Source organism: Leptidea sinapis, chromosome 35, assembly GCF_905404315.1.
Source record: "Leptidea sinapis chromosome 35, ilLepSina1.1, whole genome shotgun sequence".
Lineage (NCBI taxonomy): Eukaryota > Metazoa > Arthropoda > Insecta > Lepidoptera > Pieridae > Leptidea > Leptidea sinapis.
In genome coordinates, this window is record NC_066299.1 from 3,994,856 (window position 1) to 4,021,998 (window position 27,143).

Sequence of the window (27,143 nt, forward strand, 5' to 3'; positions counted from 1 at the left end):
CAAAAAAAAACAAATGTTTTATCAGTAAATACATTTATTTTATCAATTGGTCTGACATTAATTATTCGAATGGATTATTTCTATTGAGACATCTTTCTTCAAAGAACTTGTGCTGTTTTCTCTTCTTGGCTTCGTCGTTTCCTAATTTTGGCGCGAAGAATGAGCTAATTGGTTTTGTTCTTGGTGAGTTTTTATTGCTTCCTGGTTCCTCAACTTCTTCGAAAGTACATTTAGCTGCTTTTTGATGCAGCATTAGTTCGGCTGTTGACCAACTGAATCTTACAAGCAACGGATAGCCAAATACTTCATCAACTTTATTTTGTATGAACTTTTTGGTTAATGGATCTGTGGAAGAATGTGATATTATAAGTATGATGAGTTTTTTTTTTTAATTTTAATCCAAGCAGATTGCAATGGTAGGTTAGCCTTGGGCGGCATGGTAGTTACTGTTTAGTTTCGGTGCCGAAAACTGAGTCAATTTTTTTTTTTCAAAAAAACACTTGTTGCAATATATTTACTAAATTTTTACATTTCTGTCTGGACTCATTTTCGCGGGAATTTCACAAGAACATAGCTCATATTAGGTTATAGAAACTTTCGCCATATTTTACACGAAAGTTCAAGACTTTTTTTTGAAAGTTTATTTACATTTAATTACATAATATACTATGTGCCATTTTGTTCGATGACTTTTTGCCGTTTTGAATGTATTGACATGATCCTATTGCTGTAGATATTTTGGGACTTCTGTTACAAAAAACACGACCCCTGATACTGATTAATTATTATCTTCAGGCTCAGGAACGGTTTAAAGAATTTTGTAATTTTTTCTTGCTTGACAGTTTTTAAGGCTCCTTCAATTGGTTGTAATAAGGTCTATTATACTTTTCTATTAGTCCATTTAACGACGCGTTTACAAAGGATCTGTTGGAATCCTTTTTTTTATTTGTAGGTATGTACCGATGTACGGATTAGATCCGAGAATCTAGGAATTGGATCGCATTTGTTTAACCTCGTTTGCTGCCGTTCAAGGAATCAAGGAAGTGACACAACATTACTATTTAAAAATGTATTTATTGCTTTTCGAAGTATTCTCCGCGAAATTTGACACATTTTTCCATACGATGGAACCAATCATTGAAGCAACCATTCCATTCGGAAGTTGGGGTCTCCAAAATGGCCGTTTTGTAGGCGTCCACAGCTTCTTCAGGTGATGAAAATCTCTGACCACGCGATTTATTCTTTATTTTAGGGAAAGTATAGAAATCATTAGGGCTTAGGTCGGGGCTGTACGGCGGATGGTCTAATAATTCTATGTTTTCTTGCTCTAAAAACTCTTTTGTTCTGTGCGCGGTGTGAGAACTCGCATTGTCGTGATGGAGGATGATGCGGCGGTTGCAGTTCTCTTTACGGAGTTCAGTAACGACCTGTGGCAAACAAATGCTAGCATACCATTCAGCATTAATCGTTCTTTGTCCCTCAAGAGGAATAGTCGGGTTTTGGAGACAAACGTGGCCACCATTTTTTTTTGCAACCCTCCGTGAATGAACAATTTTTGTTGGCTTTAACTCATTTTCGAACACCCAAACTCGTGACTGGTTTTTTGTTTCGGGTTCGTACGCGTATATCCAGGATTCATCACCGGATACGATGTTGTATACAGCATTTGAGGATCCTGCGTGGAATCTTTCGAGAGTTCTGACGCACCAAGTAACGCGTGCCGCTTTTTTTCTTTTTTCTTTTGAGCAAATGCGATATCCATCGGGAAAACAACTTTTTTACACCTAATTGTTCATGCAAGATTATTTGTATTTGACTCATGCCAATGGCTTAAGTTGCCTGAATTTCGCGGTATGTCACATGTCGATCTTCCTCAATCAGCTTACGCACAGCATCAACGTTTTCTTTGTTGACTGCAGTTTTTGGACGACCTTGACGGGGATCATCATTGAGCTTGACACGTCCACGTTGAAATTCAGCAAACCAGCGATAAATTGTGGTTTTGGATGGGGCTTCATCACCAAATGTAGAAATCATCCGGTCAACACACTGTTTTTGTGTTAAACCACTTCGAAAGTCATAATAAATCATCGCTCTAGAATTTTCTCGAGTCGATTCTATTTTCTCAACGACTAAACAAGTTTGAAAAGACCTTGTGACAAGACCGAGAATATTTTTTTAAATAAATAAATGGTATTATATTTTTAAAACCAAGGAGTTTTCAATTAAAACGATTTTAATATGACAGGAACACTGGAAATATTCCATTCCCGATACTTTTAGTGAAGCCCTCGTATCGGCGAATAGTGAAAACACGAATGAAGGATACGCAAATAAGGTGCTGTACTTGAATAAAAGAATCTGATCAAGTGTTGGTAGGTTACCAGTGGGAGGCTCCTTTGCACAAGATGCCAGCTAGATGGGTATCACAACGGCGCCTATTTCTGCCGTGAAGCAGTAATGTGTAAGCATTAATGTGTTTCAGTTTGAAGGTCGTCGTAGCTAGTGAAATTTACTGGGCAAATGAGACTTAACATCTTATGTCTCTAGGTGACGAGCGCAATTGTGGTGCCGCTCAGAGTTTTTGGATTTTTCAAGAATACTGAGCGGCACTGCATTACAATGGGCAGGGCGTATCAATTACCATCAGCTGAATGTCCTCCACGTCTCGTTCCTTACTGTCATTAAAAAAAAGGTGGAAAGACAAGCAACACAATAGATGATGCGTATAATGGTTATGGATGGGTGGGTTGATGAAAGGAACATACCTCCAGGATAACCACTCCCAAACTCTTTGTAATCAAGTTCCAGACCCTCACGAAACTGCCACACTTTGAGCGCATGATCTCTCGTCACCTTGGCCACAATACTCGCAGCGGACACTATGGGGTACAATGAATCAGCCTTTTTGGCAACCTGAAATATAATTGTGTACTTGTACATCATTTTTATGCTCACTGTGCCAAATTATATCCTGAGGCTAATATATATGATCTAACGCACAATGGTTTATCACAACAAGGGCGAACTGTTATGAATATAAATATCCGGACGACCGAGCCCTGTAAAATTTTAACAATAAATAAACTAATAGGACATCTGGATTCGAACCGGGGTCTTCTGCTTTCCGGATCACCAAATGTCCCATCTGAGCTATTGTTGTCTTGTATATATAGAGGCGAAGTTTACCTTTGTATTCTAATGTTAGTGTAGCTGTTTCTCATTAAAACACGGATAAAACAATTTTTTTTAAATTTAAACCTAGCTAGATCGATTTATCGCCCCTGTATACTAAATTTTATGAAAATAGTTGGAGCCGTTTCCGAGATTCAGATTATATATATATACAAGAATTGCTCGTTTAAAAGTATAAGTATTGCATCCTTTATTGCAGATACATAACCTTTTTCCCGCTTTAAAAACCAAACATCTATCTATCATATCCCAGGTGCATCCAACAATCCACGCAAGTCTTCATCCCATTACCAAACCAGGCGGTTGTTTTAAACCTCAATTGTATTTAATTCCTTATTTAAAAAGGCTTCACCCAGAGGCTCATAATAGAACCACGAAATCCTAAATAATTTTGTTGTTTAAAAGTGATATCCCTCACTGCTGGGATTAACTACATAAATTACATTTGTAACCAAAATTTATGAACGATGCAGGACTCGAATCCGCGATCTCTCGGGTACCGTCAGTGCTCTTTCCAACTGAGCCAACCGTTCGAGTGACGTATGGTTCATAATGCTTGGTATATAATATTGTTCAGCTCTAAGGTTGTGGCTCCATCTACAGGATCCACTTTACAGTTGATACCTGCTCAACAACCCCAATAATTGCATATTAAGAAATTAACTTGAGATGTCACTCATTAAAAGTAGAGTTGACTAAGGTATACCAAAATTGACAATTGCGATTTTGACAACCCATGCATACTCCAGTGGTTGTCTCACTTGGAAAGAGCACTCGGGAAGAACCTGAGAGGAGCGGGTTCGAGTCCCGCATCGTTCACACCTACTTATTGATAGGTTTGAGGTCGGTGCCAAGCCCTAATATATCAACAAAATAAAACTTAATGGAGCCGTCAGTCAAAAGTCTTCAATAGCTAGGTATCAGTAGATTGTACTATCAATACATATACACAGATAGGGAATGGAGCGACCGCCCTCAGGCTATTAAATAATAAGAATTGTACAATGTTACTTTATTTGTAAAACATATTTTTGATAAAAAAAAAAAGCCCGCTGAGTTTGTTGCGCCCATTCTTCTCAGACCTGAGGCATTCATTTTGGAATGGGTGGTAGTTTTTTGACTTTCAATAAGTGATTTCACATCCTATTTTGAATAAAAATATTTGAATTTGAATTTGTACTATCAATACATATACCAACCATCATATCGTCTGTTGAAGACAATCAAAAATCACAGGGGTTAAGTTCTGTTAGAACTACAAAGGCTGTTAATATTTGATTGGGCAGCAAACATACACTCACCACATCCTCAGGACGTGTTGTCTCGCCAAAATCTGGCACAAGACTAATTATGGATTTCAATAAATTTACAAAACTTATTGCCAGACAAGATATAATATATATATATAAACATCCTTCTAGATGTATTGACGTCTCATGTCATAGAAAATTTCATAAGACTTATTTTTTTTTAAGTAATGATTTCAAATTAAATACTCTTTGTTTTTTTATGAAAATTAGGGACGAGACAAGCAGGACATTCAGCTGAAGGTAATTGATACGTCTTGCCCATTACAATGCAGTGCCACTCATGATTCTTGAAAGTCGTAAAATTTCTGAGTGGCACTACAGATGTGCATGTCACTTTCAGACATAAAGTGTTAAGTCTCATTTGCCCAGTAATTTCACTAGCTACGGCACCCTTCAGACCGAAACTTACACATTACTGCTTCGAGGCAGAAATAGATGCTGTTGTAGTATGTATAATCTAGCCGGCATCATGTGCAAAAAAGCCTCCCACTGGCTTTATATTAACTTTGTCACTACAGAATTCCATGACAGGGAGAAGTATTTTTAATCTTGGAGTAACTTTACATTTCATTTATTAATAAGACACCTAGTGGTTAAATACAATACAATATATCTAATATATAAAATTCTCATGTCACGGTGTTTGTAGTTAAACTCCTTCGAAACGGCTTGACCGATTCTCAAAAAATTTTGAGTGCATATTGGGTAGGTCTGAGAATCGGACAACATCTATGTTTCAACCCCCTAAATGTTAGGGGTGATCCACGCCAAATTATTATTTTTTTATTTTTTGACATTTTTTTTAAATTTGTTTGATTATGAGTCAGCATTGAAAAATACATACAACTTGAAATTTTCACCCATCTACGATCAACAGTTACTTTTGTATCGCGATTTTAATATCGGCAATACAACGTTTGCTGGGTCCGCTAGTACAATATAATATAGTTTTCACCTCCATCTGTGCTATTAAATATGTTTATGCATGCCTCTTTGATTGTCATTTCAGCATCATAACTTAATCTATTGTATGATAATTAAATACTAATTATAAACTTTACAACTGTCCGGCAAGAAATAACCCAAATTAGCCTGAAACACCAGGACAAACTAACAACACATGTCAACGAGCTAGTCAAGTCTTTGAGCGGAAAAAGTGGCATCCAGTTCACCAGGCTAAAGAGACATGATATCACAAATCTCAGTAAAAGATATCAATAGTAAATAAATAAATGGAGTTTGATGCAAAGTAATTTTACATGAATTTTGGGCTCTCGACAATGACTCTTTCAGCCAAAACAGTGGCTTATTGTTTAAAATAACAGATTGCAACAACACAATAAAAAAAAAAAAACTTTACAACTATAGGCTTACGGTAATTTTAATTGATGGAAATATTTCACTCAATTTTGCCTGATACTTCTCAGGGGGTCCAACTGTGTCCACATACACCTCGGATATGTTTGCTCCCATTTCAATCACCTTGTTTATTAAACCTATGGCAGAATTCATTGAAACCTTAAAAAGAGTAATGTATATAAATTATTAAAAGAATATGAAAACAAACTAAGACAATCCTGAAAGGTGATTTTGTTTAAAGTGGGATGGTTAGAGCTCTTTACAAAGGATGATGTTCATATGTATGACGAATAATACTATAGTAATTATTAAGTGTTTCAACAGCAAAGTAATGAATAGACTCTACCCTCAATATTATTATTGCAGTGAACACACAATTTTAACAATGATATTAAAATCTATGATATATTTAATCTTAGAGGATGTGGCAAACCATAAAATCTGTGTGGATGATATTTAATCACCGGAAAGTCGGGACTAGAGGAGACAGATCCAAGAGTGGGATAAAAGAGCAGACCTCTATACTACACTTACCTCATTTAAAGAACATTTAGCTCTTCTGTACATAGAATTCGATATGTAATTCGGTGATATTACTTCAGCTGCCCAACCGACATTATTTTTAGCACTCCCTTCACTCAACATACTAATTAATATCTCATTTCTTTTTTCTTCTGTTAATGCTTTAGAATCTGCACATCCTAGAGATTTTAATATTTCACTTTGATTTATTGGACAATAAGCAATTCCATAAACCATTGGTCCTAAAAAAAATTAATATATAAATTTTTGGGTTTTTGCCTTACCACTGAAACAAGTTGGAAAAGCAATTTCTTGCTGATAAAAATCGTAAGTTTTGACATTGCTTTTAATTTGAATTGTAAACTTAATGTACAAAATTCAGTATACTTTAGATAGGTAAGTATGATTAAAAATATGCAAATAGTTTATGATCTTACCTAAAACCGGACCACGTCCTGCTTCATCAACCCCGAGCATGCAAGGTTCTTGTTTACAAATAGATGGTACATCGGAGCAATTTAAAAAGTTTTTCGAGTTATCATTGCTCAATAGAATATTTTGTAAGTTGTCCAATTGATCCATGATTGAATGTGCAAACTCCTTTACTTAAATTATCTTCATTAATTATTTGTGGTAACAATATTTAATTGATTGAAGAATCCGTGATTTGAGTTAAAGCAAGACACAATTTTTGAATTTGTAATAATCACGTTTTAAATTATGTACAGCACAAAAAGTTAAGTCTTATATATATGTAAACAAAATTGTCGTAAATAAAAGAATGTATTATAGCATACTTTCGTTATATTACAATTAACATTGATTTAATTTTTGATTGATTTAATTTTAAACAGAAAACTTATTAAAATAAAATTTTATACAAGGCGCACGCAAATCAGCTGTCATTTTCAAAATTTAATGGCATTTGGCGCCAAAATCCTTTTTAGATATTAGGTTATGTGACAGCCATAGACAGCATTCACATCCGCAAAGAATATAATATTCTGTAGATAGAAAGATCAAAGTACATAATTACTGCACATCCTCGGGGCCTGGACATATCAAGCCTGGAGAAGTAACAATAAGTTGAGCTGTGTACAGCTCAACTTATTGTTGTACAAAAGTACAAAAGTTTTGTAACCTACGCAAAACGCAATGAACTGAAAAGAGACATCTCACCGTGTCTGTCTTGAAATGCATATATATCGTTTTGAAGCCATTTTTTGTCATTTTGATCATCAGTCTGCTAACATTCCTTATTTAAAGTACCGTTTTAAAGCAAAATAATGTGTGTTTTTATTTATATTGTTCGTTTGTGAAAACGCATTTAATCAAAAATTACATGACTTACATGCTTAAGGCTGTAAAAGCCCTAGCAGTGAGAAATCAGATGAAGACGGAAAGTTGTTATTTCAACTTAGTATTTTGAGCTATTTTTGATTAATTTATTATAAATATTCGATTTCGAATTTACTTTATGCAACGCTTATGTTTTCCGTATTTAAATAAATAAACTCGCATCATAGCGCGTTTTTTTAGAAAAAAAAAATATTTATTGTTGTCATAGAGATTTCATTATCGATCGGAGTGTACAGTAAATATGACTGCTTCAAATCAAATAGATTATATAACCCAAAATATACCAATTTATAACGTTCGTAAGACTCTGGGAGCTATCAAAAAATTGCCTCGTCCTTCTTATATTTAATTATAAAAATATTTCTTTCGATTTTATTAATTCATTTTGTGTTTTATTTTATGGTTCCGGGAGGTTCCCAGTGGATAAAAAATTTAAAGATGTCTGGGTTACGGCTCTATAGTGAAAAAATTTGATGCCTTCAAACATTCTCGGCTTAGCTCAATGAATTTTAATGGAGGAATTGGAGGGTAAGAAAAGAAAAGTTCATATTGAAATGATATCCTACTTATTTACAACAGGTATAATCCAAAATAAGCAACATAATATTAAGAGCTATCATTTCCGTCTAAGTTTCATTTTTGTATATTTTCTTTTTTACAGCTTAGCTATTATTTCACAGGATACAAAATTGGTTCTCTCATTCCAGAGATTACCCGAAATAAACAAGCAGACAGCCAAAATTATTATTTTTATGTTTTTGTGATATTGAAACAATTTTATTTATTTCGAATCTACCGGTTCATCATAGATATTAATCTTTAGTACCACATTAATTTTTACACACAAAATATTATTTTTGTATACCTATTATCTGTTTTAGAATTGCAGATATCTTCAAAGATACAAAATATAAAATAATGCAGTCATAAAGAAAGCTTCGACTTCGTAAATACTTTATCAACCCTGATTACATCATTTCTAGTTGTCACTATGTTTAATAATTTTCGTACAACACTACGTGTTTTGACAGAAGTCAAATCTATGGTTACAGAGTTCCTATTAAGTCAAGATTTTATATTATGTTATTTTTCGCAATTTAAGAAAAAGTTCTGAGGTTGTCATAATCACTTTAAGATTATGAGATTAGCGTAATTGTATTAAGTTCGAAATTGATGTAAATAAATTTATAGTTATGTCTTTTAGTGATTGTGAATTTAGGCCTACCATAAAGTCGGAATTAAGTGTGTGTATTACATATATAATGCACACATTTAATCTTAATATTATTATTTATAGTATAACAAGCAAATAAAGACCTTTTCTCTGAAATCCATACATACAACTTTCCCAATCCAAAAATTCTTGCACGTCATAATTTATCGGCAGGATTACGTGAATTTTATATGGAGACAGTCAGAGGGCTCACGGATCATGAGCAACATTATTTTAACCCAACAGCATGTTTCTTCATTCTTGCTTACATTCACACTTTTTTTTAATATATCCGTATTTTCTTAAATTTTCGATACTTTTTTAAATTTACGATATTATTATTATAGTAGGAAGACTACCTTACTATAATAAAAAACGGCTCTATATGGATTTGAATCCCAATTCGATAACTTTCAATTGCACTGCTATGTGTATATGATGAAAGAGTGACTACTCAAGAAAATGTTCAATAATTTAAAAGCGCGCTCTCCATGCCACATGATTGCTCCGAGGCTATTGCAAAATTGCAATATTCGTAGATTATTTTAGCAATTTTTTTACAGACAAAAATTGTTTCAAATGCCAATGTCAAAGGCCGCGCAGCATTAGACAGTCGACTGTCAAAATGACAGTTATCAAAACTCAAGAAGGCAGTGAAGTGCAGGAGTGCATTGAATGTAGCATAATATTTTTAGATGTAGAAAGTAGGTGTCTGCTACTTATTTATTTTAAAAATCGTGCACGGAACAGGTAAATATAATTAAATTATTATTATATAAAGTTTTATTTATGTTAGTAATGTTTATGAACTCGTTTGTAGGTTAGGATAGTACGATTTAATATGCAGAACAACCCCCAGCAGCTTTCATGGCAGGCGATACAGGCTATTGTCGGGGTTAAACTTCCGTCGAATGTATTAAGGTTTGATGATATTGGTTTTCATCTAGTGAATAATTCTGCCTCCAGTGCAGAGGATTCCGATTCAGATGTCGAAATTATTGAAAATGAATGGGAATCAGACAATAACGTATCCTCGAAACCTGAAAATTCTGATAATGAAAAAATGTCGCCTGATAGGGTTGAAAGCGAGTCACCTATCTTACATCTTATAGAGACGGATAATAATAATTCAGGGAAAGAACTGATTAATTATAGAGACTTTTTAGTCAAAATGGATGCCAAAGATATTATGGAAAGTGATATACCACAGACTCAAAATGAAGATGCAGATAGTTCCAATGGGAATGTAATGTCAATAGAAAATTATTTAGAAGTGACCTTGTCTACAGACTCCGAGGCTAGTCATACTTGTAGCCAGTGTAATCAGATGTTTACCAGTGAACAGCTCCTCACTTCACACAACTGCTCTGCTAAACCAACTGAAGAAAAGAGATACCCATGTCATGTGTGCTCTGAAAAGTTACCAAGTTACTGGGAATTACGGAAACATTTAAATAACCACTTCCCTGGTATGTTGGATTCCAAGTCAAGTTTTTGTCACTTGTGCCAAAAGGATTATACCAAAACTGGTTTTATGAACCACTTAAGAAAGCACACTGGTGAGCGCCCATTTGTTTGTGAGTTATGTCACAAGGCATTTTCCCAATCCAGTTCTCTATCAATTCACATGAAGTTCCACTTGAATGTCAGGAAACATGCCTGTACTGTTTGTGAAAAGAAATTTGTTACCAAAAGTGAACTTTCTCGACATATGACTGTTCACACTAAACAGAAATCTTACTACTGTGGTGTTTGTGATAAGGCATTCACAAGGTCAGACAACATGAAGAAGCATGAGAAAACTCATGGGTGATTAGTAAAATTATATTGTGATCAGCATTTTTTGTATGCAGGTTAACTATAGAGCTGTGCTTAATATTGCCTTAGATTATTGCAGGATGCTTTCATGATCATCTCTTAGATTCTCCCATTGCCAAAAATTTAGTCATAAATATTATGTGAATGATATATTGAATTATACCAAATTGAATGTTTTCACTACCTAGTTCATGTATTAGTCATATCGTGTGTTATTGTGAGTGTTTTTACTCTTTCGGTGTGTTGCTGTAACTGCTTTTGTGTTTAGGTTTTATTTATGGATATATTATGTGTGTTTTGGATATAATTAAGTGTAATTGTTAGCCTTTTCAGGTGCTCTATTAGTTCACATATCTTGACACAATGTTGCCTATTTTAGATATGATAGTGATATTTTTACTAATGGATATAGGTCAAATGTCCAAAGATTCAGATAGCCAAGCTGTAATGTTTGTAATGATAATAGAATTATTAGGAGTAATAATTTAACGGAGGCCTTCTATAATAATATGTCACAAATTCTAACTTATTGTTCCTGCTTTTCTAGAAAGCTTTATATCAATATATTTTTTATAACTTTACATGAAAGCATTATAATGCTTGTAGAGTATACATAACTATACCAAATTTTAGATAAGATTTTCTAATAATTGTACTGTGCTGAAACCAAAGCAATAATACTAACTACTGTGCCTATTTCTATACATTTAATGTTAAGGACTTTTCATACCAAATATTATAATATTGTAGAGGTTAGATATTTTAATAATTAGTGACAATATAATATATATATATATACAAAATAATTTCTGACAATATGCCCCTAGTATTTCAAAGTTTTACTAAGAGTAACAACCATTAAAGTATATAATATAATTATGTCAATCAAACAAATTTATAATAAAAAAATAATGATTTTTGAGGTGAATTTACTTTGTATAAGGGATCGATTGACTTATCAATTGTATATGACATTTTTATATATTTCCCGCTTAAATGGTCTCATTCTTTAGCCATTATGATCAATTAGATTAGTTTATTTTAGTATTAAGTATATAAAGTTGAACAAGCATCACAACATTGTAACAGTGAAAATAATATTTTTAGTTAATGTAATACACTTTTTAATATATTTTAATAATGTATAGTAAAATATTTATGATATCTTAGAGAAATGCTTATCCCAAAGATTGGCTTCGGAACCAAAGCTTTTTTAATCTTCATTTGTGCCACTTGGAATTTTCTTAAACTGGTTGTTATACCATAATGGATGATTATATTTAGTGTTAAGAAAAAAAATACATGTTATTTCAATTATTTATTGATAATATTGCAATTTGGGTACACAGTCGATTAAGTAGAGTTAAGGTTGAGCCAAATTATAATTAAACACAAAATCTACAAGACTGACAATAATATTCAGAGTAGATATTAACTTCAGCACAAAGTAACTTTATTTATTGATGCCTTTTTAATATTTAAAATGCACCTTGTTATAAACTCAACATGACAATTAGATTAACAATTTTATGGAAATTTGTAATTATCGATTTTATTAAAGAGTTGTTTGTTGCAAGTCATGTTTTATTTCATTCCAAACTGAACAATTCGTTTTCCCTTTGTTCTAGGTTGCCGTAGGGATGTCGGCAAGGTTACGTAATCTTAATCCATATGAATTACATAAGTACTTGGTTAACGTTTATTGTTTAAATAAAAAAGGCTCCACATCTTTTCTGGAGCGTGACACATCCAAGGATAGGACAGACCTTGATGTTATAAGAGAGAACCATAAGTTTTTATGGGAAGAAGACGATGTTGCCGATACTTGGGAGAAGCAACTGGCTAAAAAATATTACGATAAACTTTTTAAAGAATATTGTATTTGCGATCTGAGCAGATACAAAGAGAACAAAGTAAGTTCATTGCATTCTTGTCTGCGCGATAATATATTAAGCATGCAGCCTCGCTGGATGTAGGCATGAATAATTGCGCGCTTCCTTTTCAATTCCTTACGTAACAACTAGGTAACTAAATCAGTGATTCAAATTTATAAGCTCACGCATAACAAAGGCGTCGCGTATGGGAAATAATGTGTATATTTTCTCTCCCCTAACGTTTAAAAGATGCGTTAGGGCTGATCCCCCATCGAACTGCCTTTTTTTAATACTCCTTTGTATCAAATGCCAGGGAGTGTAACAATAGCGGTACTGCCTTTCTGTAGGCTAAATATAGAGCGTACGGCATTCATGTACAGATAGGTAGGTGCTTAGGTGTGCAACAGCGCACATCTGCTCACGTTTCTTACTTGGTCATCATTGTGAACGAATCCCGCGGCGGTCGCCTCTCGCATGCGGTGATAAATAAATCATGAACGCAGCTGCAACTCTATTTGAAACCTTTATTAATTAAATGCGTTGATTTATTGCTTACGTATGCTATCACCTATGGCTTTGATTTGAATTAAATTACATTTCTTATGTAGTAGACATATACTTACGTAGATTACCTAATTCTTTATATATTTTTCCATTACAAAACGCCTTTAAATGTGTAGGTTCAAATGAATATTTATGTGTATTTAACTTTTATTGATCTAATTTCTCTACTTACGTTACTTATTTATATTTTGCAAATGAATATAAGATACATAATAGCTTTAAGGGTAAATGTATACACTTCTATAATAAAGTCCCAGCCACTGTTCAGGCATTATCTATAAATAAATTTAAATTTTTTATAAAAAAATGGCTCAGTCGTAAATCCTATTACTCCACTGCTGAATATCTAAATGATCGGACAGCCTGGGACTAGATTGTGATTATTTTATAGCGATAGAAATGACTGTACAATATAGTATATTTTTATTGAAAAGAGCTCAAGAATGCTGGGAGAGTTTCTTGCGCCGCTGCTTCTCTCTCAGAGCGCCATTTGTTTCCGAAGCCGTAGTAGTATCTAGTAGTTATTAGAAATGACATCAAAAAGAATTCTAAAGGGATCAATTTTGAGAAAATAAATGCATTTTATATTTATACATGTATTTAGCTTCTATTGATCTAGATATCTCTACAAGTAGCCAATATTTACAGTTATTTAGAGTTATAAATTGCTCTAGAAGCAGTCGTTATCCGCTTAGTTGCGTTAATGAGCCTTGTAGATTAGAATAACACATAAAAGCGTCGTAATTAAAAGTAAACAACATGTTCAGCTTAGGTTTTTGTTAAGCGTCAATGAATCTTTTTTAATAACAGAAAACCTGCTGATTATATCTTAACGGCCTATTATTAATACACTTTCACGGTTGTTGGTACCTAGGTTAGGCTTTCGTTTCTTACTAATTGAGTTATACAGGATGTATCATTATTGATTCTGTTAGCTGTTTAGAAAATTGATTTTGTTGTTTTTATAATCAAAGATTATAATGTTATTGTTATGCCTACTACTCGATTCGGTCGAGTTAGTAAGGCTTTTGTTGGGCGATGTATATGCTTCTACAATATGTTCCAGAAAATGTACAAAACAAATGTGTTACGACATTTAAAAGAATTGTTAAAAAACGTTTGTGTGGGAATGTTTAATATAGCATAAACGATTGTCTTATTGACACCACGGACTGGGATTAAAGCGAACACCCTCAGGCTCCTTAATTATAAATGTTTATTGTACGATATCACATTGTAATCCATATTTTATATTAAAAAAAAAGCCCGCTGTGTTTCTTGCGCCCATTCTTCTCAGGTCTGAGGCAGTCTCTTTTGAATGGGTGGTAGTTTTTGACGTTCAATAAGTGGTTTTAAATCCTATTTTGAATAAAAATATTTGAATTTGAATGTGAATTTGAATTTGAATTGGTGGTCGCCAGCAGATTACCTTTAGCCGTAGATTTATATAGCCTTTATGTGCAATTTCCACTTTATTTTATGGTATTAAATATTTTTGCGAACCCTCATTCACATTTTAACATACCCACTTAGTTTATCCTTATAATATAAGCAATCTGTCGGTGAAACTATTAAAATAATTCCAGCCGTTTCGATATTAGCCGGAACAAACAAGTAAAAACTATATATGTATTCTGAGTACCATGAAAGCGTTGAATTCATATTATATATTAGAACCTTTAAAGTTGTTAAAGCCCTTGATGACAAACTCTCGAATTTTATATGTACCTACTGACTTAAATATAAATAAAATATAGGTACTTAATATGTAAAACAGTATATGGTTACCTGGGGGATCTACCCAACTGTGCGTTCCTTACAAAACGATTTTTTTTTAAATATTTGCATATGATTTAAGAATTGGGCTGGGAGTTTCTCATCGGTTCTTCTCACCGTGTCAAAGCTCCTTTACGAACTGGTGTAGCTTCATAATTTTTACCAAGTGTTGTTCTAATATGTTATGTTATTTTCATTCCCTATGGTAAATAAATATAATATTTCTATTTCATAGTCAACTGCATCCGCAAAACTTCTCAAATACGTGCAGTAATTTGACAAAGACGTAGGTATCGTTAAAAGTGTCTTGATCTTCCGCTGTTTATTCGCTGGCGGAGGCCAAGTAAATTCAATATTTTTACCTATATGTAAATAGAAAAAAATGCAATGATATGTCTTCTGTACTTATTATAATGTTTGTTGATTATAAACATCAATATTTAGTAGATCATGCCACCACTTGCTTATAGTATATATAATCCATTTTTTATACCACCCCTTTTCGAAATATGCCTTCGTACCTATGTATGAGCAGAGTTGTTTGAAAATCCATTATTAACGGGCAGATAAGTAATACAATTTGTTTGTATTTTCTTCGTAGGTCTAGTCTATCACACACAAGTAATATTTATCACTCGGACGAAAGTGCGTTACCACTGCTCGGTTGTATTAAGGCCCTCGACTTCGTCTTGAGCAATTGCTCGTTAGAAATCTATCTATGCATAGGTGGGCTGAAATTGTTATATTTTTAAAACTTCAAACAAAAATGTAGTTCTGTGAAGTAGATACATTTAATATTATATGAATAACAATATTATGTTTTTCTTTGAATACTAGATATGTACTAAACACTGGAGCAGGACTTTTAAATTTACAGTATTTTATAATGGTGAAAAAAAATCTGAGTGTGACTCTATTTTTAAACGACGAAATAAACAGATGATAAACCTCATCTGTTTATTTCGTCGTCAAGGAGTCGGCACCAATCATGCCAATACATAACCTTGGCCAACGCCACAAGTTGTGGGTAGATAGGTAAGAACATCATCATCATCAGCCGGAAGACGTCCACTGCTGGACAAAGGCCTCCCCCAAAAATTTTCTCCCGTGCTGCCCTCATCCAACGTATTCCCGCGATCTTGACCAGATCGTCGGTCCATCTTGTGGGGGGGCCTACCAACACTGTGTCTTCCCGTAATAACATCATATTGTCATAGGATTCTGTACTAGTGTCTTCGGAGTCCAAAATTTTAGTATTAGTTATACCTATTTAACTAGTTTTCGCCTTATTCCACTTTTTAGGGTAGAGTGATATTTTGAAGTATTAAATTTACTTGCCCTGAGCAAGTATGCTTAGGTCAAGTAAATTATAAAAATTCATATTAATCAGCGCGTTAGGGAGTAATTTTACATAATAAGGAGTGTATTTTAACGATACGCGCGCACACCGTCACGCAAATTAGACACCGTGAAGTTAGCTGGTCAACAAGACCATTTGTATCATACTTCAGCTACCAAGCCTTTTGTTACCTACTCATATATCTACCGAACCACAACCAATGGACGAGAATTCAATAAATTTCAATATGTATGTGTAGTAAAATAAAAAAAAATCATTTATTCTTATTATATAAAAATATTTTTCATACATATATAAATAATCGTTACTTATATAAACTATGCGGTATAATAATAATTTCAGTGGTTTTAATAATTCCTTATTACAATATTGTTCTTACTGTATTCCATACATGTGGGTTGGGCTACTCAGCCATGATTTCATTTAAAGAGTCACAGTAGGGCTGCCATTTTTTGTCAATCCGTTAATATGAATCACGTGATAACATTTTACACACAAAATATTATTTTTGTATGCATAATATCTGTTTTCGAATAGCAGATAATATAGTCACGTCCAATTTAGAGTCCAAGTTATAGCTGGGTCGTCACTAATGTTGGTGTCCTCTTGTGACACAACATTAATTATTGCAAGAGCGACCCGAACCTACAAACATGATAAGGCTAAAACAGCTCGTTAATTTCTCCATTAAGTGTTAATATTTTATTATTTATGCAGACAAATAAGGAAACAGGAGGTACGAATACTACTTAGCGTACTTTGATAATTTTTTATTGTGATATTCTCATGAATATTATTATGTTCTGCTCGTAAAATAAGTAATACGCGGTTTTGACCATTAACCCCGTGGTACACTTGATGCGACACGAACTTCCCCACATACTTTAAAAAAAAAAAAAGAAAATAACTTATTGATGCAAATAAGTACTTCACCACTACATATTATAGAATAAACTCCTCCGCCGTGTCTGTCTGTCTGTACGCGATAAACTCAAAAATTACTGCACAGATTTTCCTACTGCTTTCACCAATGGTTGTGTGCTTCTCAATAGCGTGGTTCTCGAGAAAGGTTTTAGTATGTAATTTGTTAAAATTTTGTATATATTTTTGTCTTATATATAGGACTAAAGAAATGTCTGCCATGACATATGTCTATCTCTTAACGATAACATACTATATCCATTTTTATACTTTAAAAAATTAGCAATCATAGCAATTATAATGTAAAAGCTGTTTACACAAATACGTCTTATCATTTTAAATAAGTTAAATATTTTACTCTTTAACTTTTTAGTTAAATATTTTACTCTTTATATTATATGATCTAAGGTTTGATGCGATACGACCCTTCCCCCGCACCGTCTTGCCTACAACAAACAAGGAATGGTAGTTGAAGGGTATGATCATTCAGAAATAGGTTTTTGTTTCATTTTCAACTAATTAAATAAAATTACAGATACTACATTTTATTTTTTTCTCTATTGACAGCATCTGTCGGGTTTAGCTTAAAGCTTTTTTGAAGAAAATTAGTTCAACTATAGATAAAGTACCTATATAATATATACATATTGTTATGTTTTTTTTATGATACTTAATTTACGCATAAAGTATTTACTTCTTATGCAATGTTTACAAATATATATCTACGGCAGACAGCAATTTAAAGAAAATATAGGATTTTTTTTTAATAAGTTAGTTCTTTCGTGTAAAAATAGGGGAAGATCAGTTGATCAAAAAAACACACATTTTATAGGATTTTTCGTAAACACTGATAACTAAATTGTGTCATTTAGTAAATAATTTATATTTTTTGTGTTATAAAATAAAAGTAAAAATTTATAAGATATTTAGGTCTCTTTACTTTCAATCACTTCGATAATAGATAAGAATACGAATAATTTATTGCAGTACCATATTAGTCACTTACATAGTTTTCAAAATATCTATTACAAAGTATACGTTGGTTTAAAGTAAGTAACTTTAATTTTAGAAGTATTCTGGCCTCACACCTAGTGTGTTCCAGATTATTCCCTGTGTCGTGAGGTCCAGTCTCTTCCCCTATAATAGTACAAAATAAAAATAAAATAAATTTGCGTGTATGTGTGTGTATGGAAGTAAGTGTATGTGTGTGTATGGATGTGTGTGTATGTGTTTGTGCTAAGTAAGAAAAGAAAATTGCTAACGTTGGTATAATAATTTAAATTATTGTTTTTTAGTTTAGTACATTTATAAGTTTTTCTGTATCATTATAATTTAAACTTTTAACCAATCAAATATTACTTTTTTACATCTGCGTTTGGTCTTATCTACAGAACTCCTATTTTGTTTGTATAATTTACTGTACAGGTAAGGCCCCAGGAAATAATATGTTCTTCGGGCAAAGGAGGAAAACACTGTTGGGCGATCCCATATTAGCGCCCTATGAGAAACACGTGCCTGTTTTTTTTATGTTATTTTTGTTATTATTTTTAATTTATGTCCTATTATTAAGTATGTAGTATAAGTTGCATATAATATGTTTTTTTGTCTGTTACTAGAATAGTATTATCTCAATAAGTGAATTGTGTAATTATTTTTGAGATAAATAAAAAGTTTCTGAAACCTGATATTTCATACGTACCTATAACCTAATAATATGTGGACAAATTTTAAATTATTCACCCTGTGTTTGTTTTCATATGTTTGCAACATATGAAATATGTCTAAAGTCGAACTTTTAAGTTTTAGATAACTTTACGCTTGTTTCGTTTTACGTTTCATATTTTAGGTGGCTCTAAGATGGCGTGTTGAAAAAGAAGTTGTACTCGGTAAGGGCCAATTTCTGTGTGGATCGAAAGGATGCAACAACGACCAGAGTCTTAAATCTTGGGAGGTTAATTTCGCTTACATTGAAAATAAGGAGAAAAAGAATGCCCTTGTTAAACTACGTAAGTTTTGCCAACTCTGCATCATTAAGTTGTTGTTATCTAAGTAGGTAGTAGTAGATAGTAATTATTATTGTACAGTGAGAATAACAAAGTAATTAATCTAATACGTCATAAAAGATTGTTTTTTTTTTTAATGAAAATAAAGCACGAGACGAGCAGGACGTTCAGCTGATGGAAATTGATACGCTCTACCCATTACAATGCAGTGCCGCTCAGGATTTTTGAAAAACACAAAAATTCTGAGCAGCATTACAACTGCGCTCGTCATCTTGAGGCATAAGATGTTAAGTCTCATTTGCCCAGTAATTTCACTAGCTACGGCGCCCTTCAGACCGAAACACAGTAACGTTTACACATTACTGCTTTACGGCAGAAATAGGCGCCGTTGTGGTACCCATAATCTAGCCGGCTTCCTGTGCAAAGGAGCCTCCCACTTGTTACATGTGATTAACTTTATAAGTACCAGCTTTAAATAAAACACTTTTTAAACGATTAAAATGCGTGTAATTGTAGTCGTGTTTTTAAATTATTAGTTGTTTCTTGTTTTTCCTAACCTAATCTTTTCAGAACACGTTATAAGTCCCCCTGAAAAAGAGCTATGGAAAGGTCACAAAATGGCGAGTTAACTAATATAATAACTAGGATGCCGCAGTCGCTCGTCGTACCGCTTCGCTGCGGCGATTTTAGCGAAGCGAGGTAAACTAAGTCTGTGTACAAAAACAAAACTAAATGAATCCAAACAAAAACAATAAAAATAATCTTTTGGAATTTGGCGCCATATTTAAACATGATCAATTAGCGCTTCATTTGGTCAAAATTCTGTCTCAATAACCTAGAAAATTTCGAAAGATTTCCATGGGTTCAAATATTTTTAAATCGGTCCAGAAATGGCCGACAAACAATTTAACACAGAAATCAATTCTTGTCACCCGCTGGGAGCTCCGCTCAGCTTCGCTCAGTAAAAAAGGAACTTTTTCGCTAAGCTAATGAAAAAACTTTGTGGCTGTAAAGTCATCTAAAGCTTTCTTTCTAGAAGGTGTTAAGTGATATTTCTGTAGTATTCCTCTTTATTCCGTAGCGTATGCAGTAGAATGTGAAATATTCACTAGCAGAAGAGTTCATACCAGCGGAAATTATATTTTTTTAATTTGTCAGGGCTATGTCCAGAATGTTCAATGAAGCTGAACTATCGTTCCAAAAAACGTGAAATCAAAAGACTGAAAAAGGGTAATAAGAAAAAGAAGAAGAATAGTGATGAAGAGGGCCATGACAATGACGTTGAGACCGAAGAAAATTTGGAAGCTGAAAGGATTGAAGAGAATATAATAGAACCTTCAACTTCGTCAATCCAAACAGAACTGACTGATGAAACTGATTCCAACTTATGGAAGCAGGGTAAGACGCTTAAAGATTTGGTATTTAGGACTTTCTTTTGCTTATTTAGTATTTGCGGCAGATTTCGAATAGAATACTCTTTTAATCAGACTATAATAAATAATAAAATGCGGTAATCCATAATAATTTAAAATTTTATGAATCTATATTACCTAAATGTTCATTGCGCTAAGTTAACTACATGCATGATGCTCTACGGTACACGGGTAGATAGGTGAAAACGCGTTATCCAGCGAAGTCCGAACAATCGGTTCCCGCTGAACTCTCGACTCCGCGTACAAACATTACTATAAAATATAGAAATTAGAGTTGTTTCTTACAACTTTAATCACTTTACATTAAATGAAGATATATTAATGCGTTGTAGTATAAGACGTTCAATTAGTGATCTTTAACCATATTATGAAAAATATTTGAATTGCGTATAGCGTTTTATGTCGTTCAGTGACCGGCCACAAAAAGCGAGAGTTAAGTATATATATTAAAGGGGTTTGGGAGGCTCCTTTGCACAGGATGCCGGCTAGATTAGGGTTACCACAATGGCGCCTAATGTGTACTGTGTTTCGGTCTGAAGGGCGCCGTAGCTAGTGAAATTACTGGGCATATGAGACTTAACATCTTATGTCTCAAGGTGACGAGCACAATTGTAGTGCCGCTCAGAATTACTGGGTTTTTCAAGATTCCCGAGGGGCACTCCATTGTAATGGGCAGGGCGTATCAATTACCATCAGCTGAACGTCTTGCTCGTCTCGTAACTTACTGTCATATAATATTACCGTAATAAAATCTCTGGCTGTGGCTTCTGGTGGTCTTGAATTAAAACGCCATGTTTCTCAAAAGGACTGTTTTATATAAATACATATAATGCTCGCGCTGAAGGGTAGTGCGCGCGGCCCGTATCCTTATCTTGGTTTGGATGGATTGGTTCCGCTGTCGGGCTCGGCGTGAGCGCAGGAGCGCCACGAACGTAGGCCTCCACTCTTTCGCGATGAGACGACAGGAACAGCGATCCGCGACGATTCGTAGCGTGCACTGACCTGTATAAATACCACTGGACAGTCTGTCCTGTCTTCCTTGTGTTTGACAGCAAATTTTTTGTGCCTATTTGAAGCGCCACTCGCGAGCGTCCAGAGAACTAATTTTGACGCATAATACAAATGGCTGCGAAAGAAAGTACAATAAACAGTACTCTGAAGTATTTTGCATTTTGAATTAAATTCGTTCGTTTTCCGTTTTATTTATACTTCAAGAATCAACGTAATAAAGTACACAATTTTATTTTGTAAATATTTTCCCACCATCTATCGATGTTTGTTATAGTTTTAGTACCGCAGACTCTCGCTACATGGCCAACAGCGCCAAAATGGCGAATATCAAACAGGCACAAAAGCACTTTGACAGCCGCCAGTCCAGAGGTATATAGTCATAGAGATACAGTCCAGTGGTAGCGTGTGGCAACCACCGCGCTGTGTGGTTGTGGTCGGTGGCTCTTGTGTTGCCAGCCTTATTTGTGAAAATTTATTGAAGTAGGCGTTACTTTGCGGAAATCCATAATTATACAAATGATTTGAGTTTTCTTTAGTGTTAATTCCGCCAATATTTGTCTTTAAACAATTCGACACGTGTTTCGCCTCTACACGAATCTGAAATCCAGATTTTCGCGAGATAACACGACCTGAGGATGCCTCGTGTAGAGGCGAAACACGTGTCGAATCGTTTAAAGACAAATATTGGCGGAATTAACACAAAAGAAAACTCAAATCATTTGTAGACTTATTTCTATCTAAAATTGTGTTTCTCTTTTTCAATTCCTATTTCTTTTCATTTTGAACAAGTTTAAGTTTAAATAAAATTATTGTAAATTTGTAGTAATACGAATTATTTGATCCTATTACGATTGTAAGAGATAGCACCAATTAACTTTAATCTTTATTTCGTTATGCCTTAAGACTTAATTTTGGATATTTTATAATATTTTTTAACTAAGTTTTTCTAAAGAGAGACATGTACTCCAACACTGGTGTGCATTCGAAGGCCGGTCCACATATATTATGAAAAATTGGCATGACATCTGTTTCGATCGTTAGCGTGCCCTTCGAGTGTGCGACAATGCGAGTGCAAGGAAAGCGATACCTTTTGCTAGCGTTTTTTACATGTGGGCCCGGCCTAAAAGAAGTGCCAAGAATTTAATTTAAAATTCATTCACTAGGCGATCCATTTTTATAACTACAAATCATTAATAACTAACTTTTTTAATGACAGGTGCACCAGAAACAGAGGAAAAGTCCCGCGATGAGGAATTCGAAGACTACTTGGAAGATCTATTGCTCTAAAGCGCCCCCTTGTGAAATATAAATAAAACAAAACAAAATTGTTATTATATATTTCAATTACATCATACTATAATATAATTTGTATTGTGTAAAAATTGAAAAATCACTAGTCATATATAATCACATACATTTTGCCCATTGCGGCGTTTTAGACAATACTTCTAACTACAGCTATACTTCTATAAACACGAATTACATACAATACATGTGCATTTCAGTCGATCTCACACCCGCAGGCTCGATACTCAAATTCAAAGAATAAAATATTACTTGTTACCAATTCTTGCAGGCTTTATCAATACACAATACTTTTACCCCCTTATTCATAATAGTCTGCTAACTTAAAGCATTGCTAATTTTCACTCTGTCTTCTATTGAACTAAGTTAGAATGAGAAAAAACACTCCTTAGCGGCTGTTTTAAGTTAGCGGACCATTATGAATAAGGGGTTTAGTGTAAACATTACATTGTATTGTCTGTATTTAAGGGTTTTATTATTAAAAAAATCATTGCTATAAATCTTATTACTCAACTCAGACTATCCAAAGATAAGACTGTATTTTTTTTTGGAAGACAGGGAGCGTGCTGTTCACCAGATGTTAAGTGATCACCGCCGCCCACAAGCAGTTCTTTAGCACCACCAGAGGAATCGCAGGAGCAATGCCGACTTTAGAAGGATGTACGCGCTTTTTCCGCAGGTGCCTATGTCGTATCGTCCTGAAAACAACGCTTATTCCATAGTTTGTTTGTACGTTGAAGAAAGTTCCTTGAAAACCGCACTTTGGTGGACCGCCCCACATCCCGATGATGGGGGTGATATCCTAATTTGTGGCGTCCCGATTGCTGTTTGCAATCGATTATAATTAATTTGCAGCAATAATTTTGAACAACATTAAAGAATGTGGTTTAGAAATAACAGAAAAAAATCCGTTAAATTAGGCCTCATTCACACAGAACTCGCCAGAGATGATTCGTCATCACCGATGAAAAAATCATCATGTTTACGTATATGTACATATGTAATACATGATTTAAATTTAGTTTCAGTTTAAAATCTAAGATAATTTCAAACACTTTTGAGAGGTACTTATTATTATTAGATAATTTCTTACAAGGTAAAATTATGTCGTCTAAATATAACACATAAATACCCACAGTTGGTTAGCGCTTTTAAAGTGACTCAATAATAATAATATTTATATTAATATAATTGAGATTATATATAATTTTAATATAAAAACCCTTCTAAATGTTATGCCTCGTTTATACGATGCGGCTAAGTAGGAATTCTCAACACACAACTTTGGTAAAACACAAAATCTGCATCTATGAATCGAGTATCGCATTTGCCAAGTGTAAACTATCTACAAGTTAACTTTTTATTTTAATAATAGAGATTGTCAATCGAATGTACACTAGACATTGTTAATTAATTGTATTAATTCTGATGAATAATCATTATTTTTAAATATTCTAATCATTAATCGCACTCACAGTACATCATTAAATGGCAAATTAAATGAAACATTCTATTTTCCGTTTGCCGAGAGTTGATAAATATCGCGTCGGTTTATTACCTGTAAAACCTCCTGACAAAAAACCACCTGACAAAAAATTATAGCCCTATTGTCACTCTTTATATGACATCGTGACTTACTCTAGCCCAACCCTCATGTTTGAAATACACTAATATTTATTAAACATTAAACACGAATTTCTTAAAATATGATGTTTGTGGCCTGGAACTTTTTTCAGGAACTACGTCCAATTGTCGTGCTGAGTTTTGTGGTACGAGGGCCACAGCTGTTGTCAAGCGCAAGGCAGTGAAACTCGATAACAGTAAATATTATTAACGAAAAGCAATTTCTAATGAGTTTAAAACCTGACTTAATAGTTTTACCAACAAACGGCGAACAGATTATAACAATAATAAAATATATTCTTACATACAAAACTTATAATTAGTCACATATAAAATATATCAACAATAGCAACATAATAGAACATTTCTTAACACAAAATCAACATAGCCAAATTATAACAAGACACCAAATTAAAAAAAAAACAAAAGTTCTTTGAGTTTCGTGTTTCGCACGATATTATTGTTTCATTTTAGACTTACAATAATTTGACTTTCGGTAAATTGACTTCAAGATTTATAGAATTTTGTGAAAAGGCTCAGTGAACTGATACTCTTCGGTGATTTTAACTTTATTTTTTCATGATAAGTCCCCTGATTCAACTCTAGGTTGCAATCATGATTAATTTATCGATATAGCATTAAATACATTAAAGTATTCTCGAGTTTTAGTTGGCCATCAAGCGAAGAATATGGGTTCGACTTGATGTTAGATTTAGGTCTGTCATTATTCATTAAATAAATGACTAGCTGACCCGGCAAACGTTGCTTTGCCATATAAATTATTTTTAGAGTTAAACCGTTTCTCGGACTTTGCAACATTACTTTATTTTTCTAAAATAAAATAATTTTTACGAATGTAGAAAGTAGAAATTCGTACGAATTTGAACTTTGTTACTCTTTTATTACACCAGCTACCTGCCAATAAAGGTCCGATCAAAATCGGTTCAGCCATTTCAGAGATTAGCCGGAATAAACAGACACAAAAATTACATATATATATTCATATACATATAGTGAAAAATACAGAACTCCAATTTTACTTATATGTATAGATAAGCAACTGATATATTTCAACTCCGAGTTCTGAACAGATTTCAGATTCAGAGGCGGAAATGTTAAACCTAGACTTCCCGGCGTTGACCGAATCAATAATCAATCAAATCGAATTCAACCCAGAGATGAAACTATACAAAATATGATAATTTATATGGTCAATATAAAACTAAAATATTGGCAAAGGAAATAACTGAACAGCACAAAGCCGACCTACTATGGTTTAGTATGTAAAGCTCGATAAATTTATAGTCAACAAGATTGCTTTGTACCTACAAAATGTAGTCTATTAATGTTTTAACGACATCTCCGTCAGGCCTGAAAGAAACAATCACTTCTATTAGATAAATAATAAAATATTTGTAACAATTTTGCAGATTAAATATTGTCACCATATTTCCATGTAGCTATATTATATTAGACATTAAATATATTTTTAATGAAGTTATAGCAAAACATGATATTAATTGTACCTCTTAAAAATGCTTGTAGCCAATGAGATCACAGTATATATTGTACGTAAATATCTTTGACTGCAAACGAAAAATATTTAATTTATAAACCAAAAGTTAAGACTATGCGAGAAATCTAATCTCCTTAAGATCATAATCTACTCAAGAAGGCTACTCGAGAGTTAAGAATAAGTCGAACATTTGGCAAAATGGTCAAATCGCTGCAGCGTATTGTAAGAGGCGCGAGTATGAATTAAAGTTTTTGTATATTCAATCGCAGAAGTGATAAAATAACATAAGGTTAAGAGAACTGTTTTTTCTATCTCCAGGTGACCAGGTCGAGGTCTCCAGTATTTTTATTATTTGAGAACTCTCTATGTTCTAAATCTATCAATTACGGATTGCAGGTTGAATATTGTTAGTATGCTGATATGTGGATGTTAAAATGTAGTACAGGAGCAGGGGCGTGCATATCATATAGGCAATTAGTCAGTGCCTACCTCGTTACACACCGAGATAAGTATAGCACTAGTGTTAAAGTTGATTTAGTTTATTTTGGTTCCGTTATTTTATAATCAAACTCATTATTTAACAACCACTCATAAAATTTTTCCTTACGCTAGATACTAAATACCTACAGTAGGCAATCTTATCATATTCAAAAGCTCAACTACAACTAGTTAGATCCACAGTGCCTACCTTGCTAGAAAACCAAAGCACGCCCCTGTACAGGAGCTATATATCACTTGTGAATTAGTAAAAAAAAGTTTAAGGCTCGGTTTCCGTCAAAGCGGAGAGGAGAGGAGATTAGCCGCGAAGTGGTTAGGTTATTTCCACCAAAGCGGAGAAGAGATGTGTAGCGGAGAGATGTGAGCTGTGAGAGCTCGAAATCAGTCAACTGATATCTACGAATGGAAGATGTCCTCCTTTTTTTGAGTTAAAATACTTCGCTAAACTACTAAAGTTGGTTAAAAATACGGAAGGAACGCCTT

The 27,143-nt window shown here is 33.6% G+C and overlaps 3 protein-coding genes across 9 annotated transcripts in view; 1 reads left to right on the forward strand and 2 right to left on the reverse strand.

The window, feature by feature from the left end:
* Positions 1–16: 16 nt before the first annotated feature.
* On the reverse strand, positions 17–7,268 carry LOC126975328 (ribonuclease H2 subunit A). Its single transcript, XM_050823174.1, has 5 exons — positions 6,824–7,268; positions 6,399–6,628; positions 5,880–6,023; positions 2,769–2,916; positions 17–345 (listed from the first exon to the last, which is right to left on the reverse strand). Exons 1-5 carry the CDS (start codon positions 6,966–6,968, stop codon positions 62–64), a joined length of 951 nt encoding a protein of 316 aa, XP_050679131.1. The 5' UTR covers positions 6,969–7,268; the 3' UTR covers positions 17–61.
* An 885-nt stretch (positions 7,269–8,153) lies between these two features.
* Positions 8,154–23,049, forward strand: LOC126975327 (protein FRA10AC1 homolog). Of its 3 annotated transcripts, none has more exons than XM_050823173.1 (5): positions 8,154–8,273; positions 12,405–12,689; positions 19,118–19,277; positions 20,433–20,672; positions 22,935–23,049. In XM_050823173.1, the coding sequence occupies exons 2-5, from the start codon at positions 12,417–12,419 to the stop codon at positions 23,003–23,005; spliced, it is 744 nt and encodes a 247-aa protein (XP_050679130.1). In that variant the 5' UTR covers positions 8,154–8,273; positions 12,405–12,416; the 3' UTR covers positions 23,006–23,049. The 3 variants fall into 3 exon arrangements, with proteins under 3 accessions (XP_050679130.1, XP_050679128.1, XP_050679129.1); XM_050823172.1 differs by lacking the exon at positions 8,154–8,273 and adding an exon at positions 9,589–9,708; XM_050823171.1 differs by lacking the exons at positions 8,154–8,273; positions 12,405–12,689; positions 19,118–19,277; positions 20,433–20,672; positions 22,935–23,049 and adding exons at positions 9,578–9,708; positions 9,779–12,352.
* Positions 23,041–27,143, reverse strand: part of LOC126975305 (cytosolic purine 5'-nucleotidase) — a 51,110-nt gene continuing 47,007 nt past the window's right edge. For all 5 annotated transcript variants that reach the window (XM_050823124.1, XM_050823123.1, XM_050823126.1 and 2 more), the window contains one exon: positions 23,041–26,017. The gene's annotated coding sequence lies outside the window, so the exon portion shown is untranslated. The remainder of the gene's footprint in view (positions 26,018–27,143) is intronic.

What these genes read in the sequence shown, in the direction of transcription:
- LOC126975328 (XM_050823174.1), bottom strand. Translation starts at nt 6,968, where the DNA reads ATGGATCAATTGGACAACTTACAAAATATTCTATTGAGCAATGATAAC. An exon ending in TTCCATCAATTAAAATTACC is followed by an intron (nt 2,917 to 5,879) that starts GTAAGCCTATAG and finishes ATTATATTTCAG; the next exon opens with GTTGCCAAAAAGGCTGATTC. An exon ending in TGGGAGTGGTTATCCTGGAG is followed by an intron (nt 346 to 2,768) that starts GTATGTTCCTTT and finishes ATTCTTCCACAG; the next exon opens with ATCCATTAACCAAAAAGTTC.
- LOC126975327 (XM_050823171.1), top strand. Translation starts at nt 9,800, where the DNA reads ATGCAGAACAACCCCCAGCAGCTTTCATGGCAGGCGATACAGGCTATT.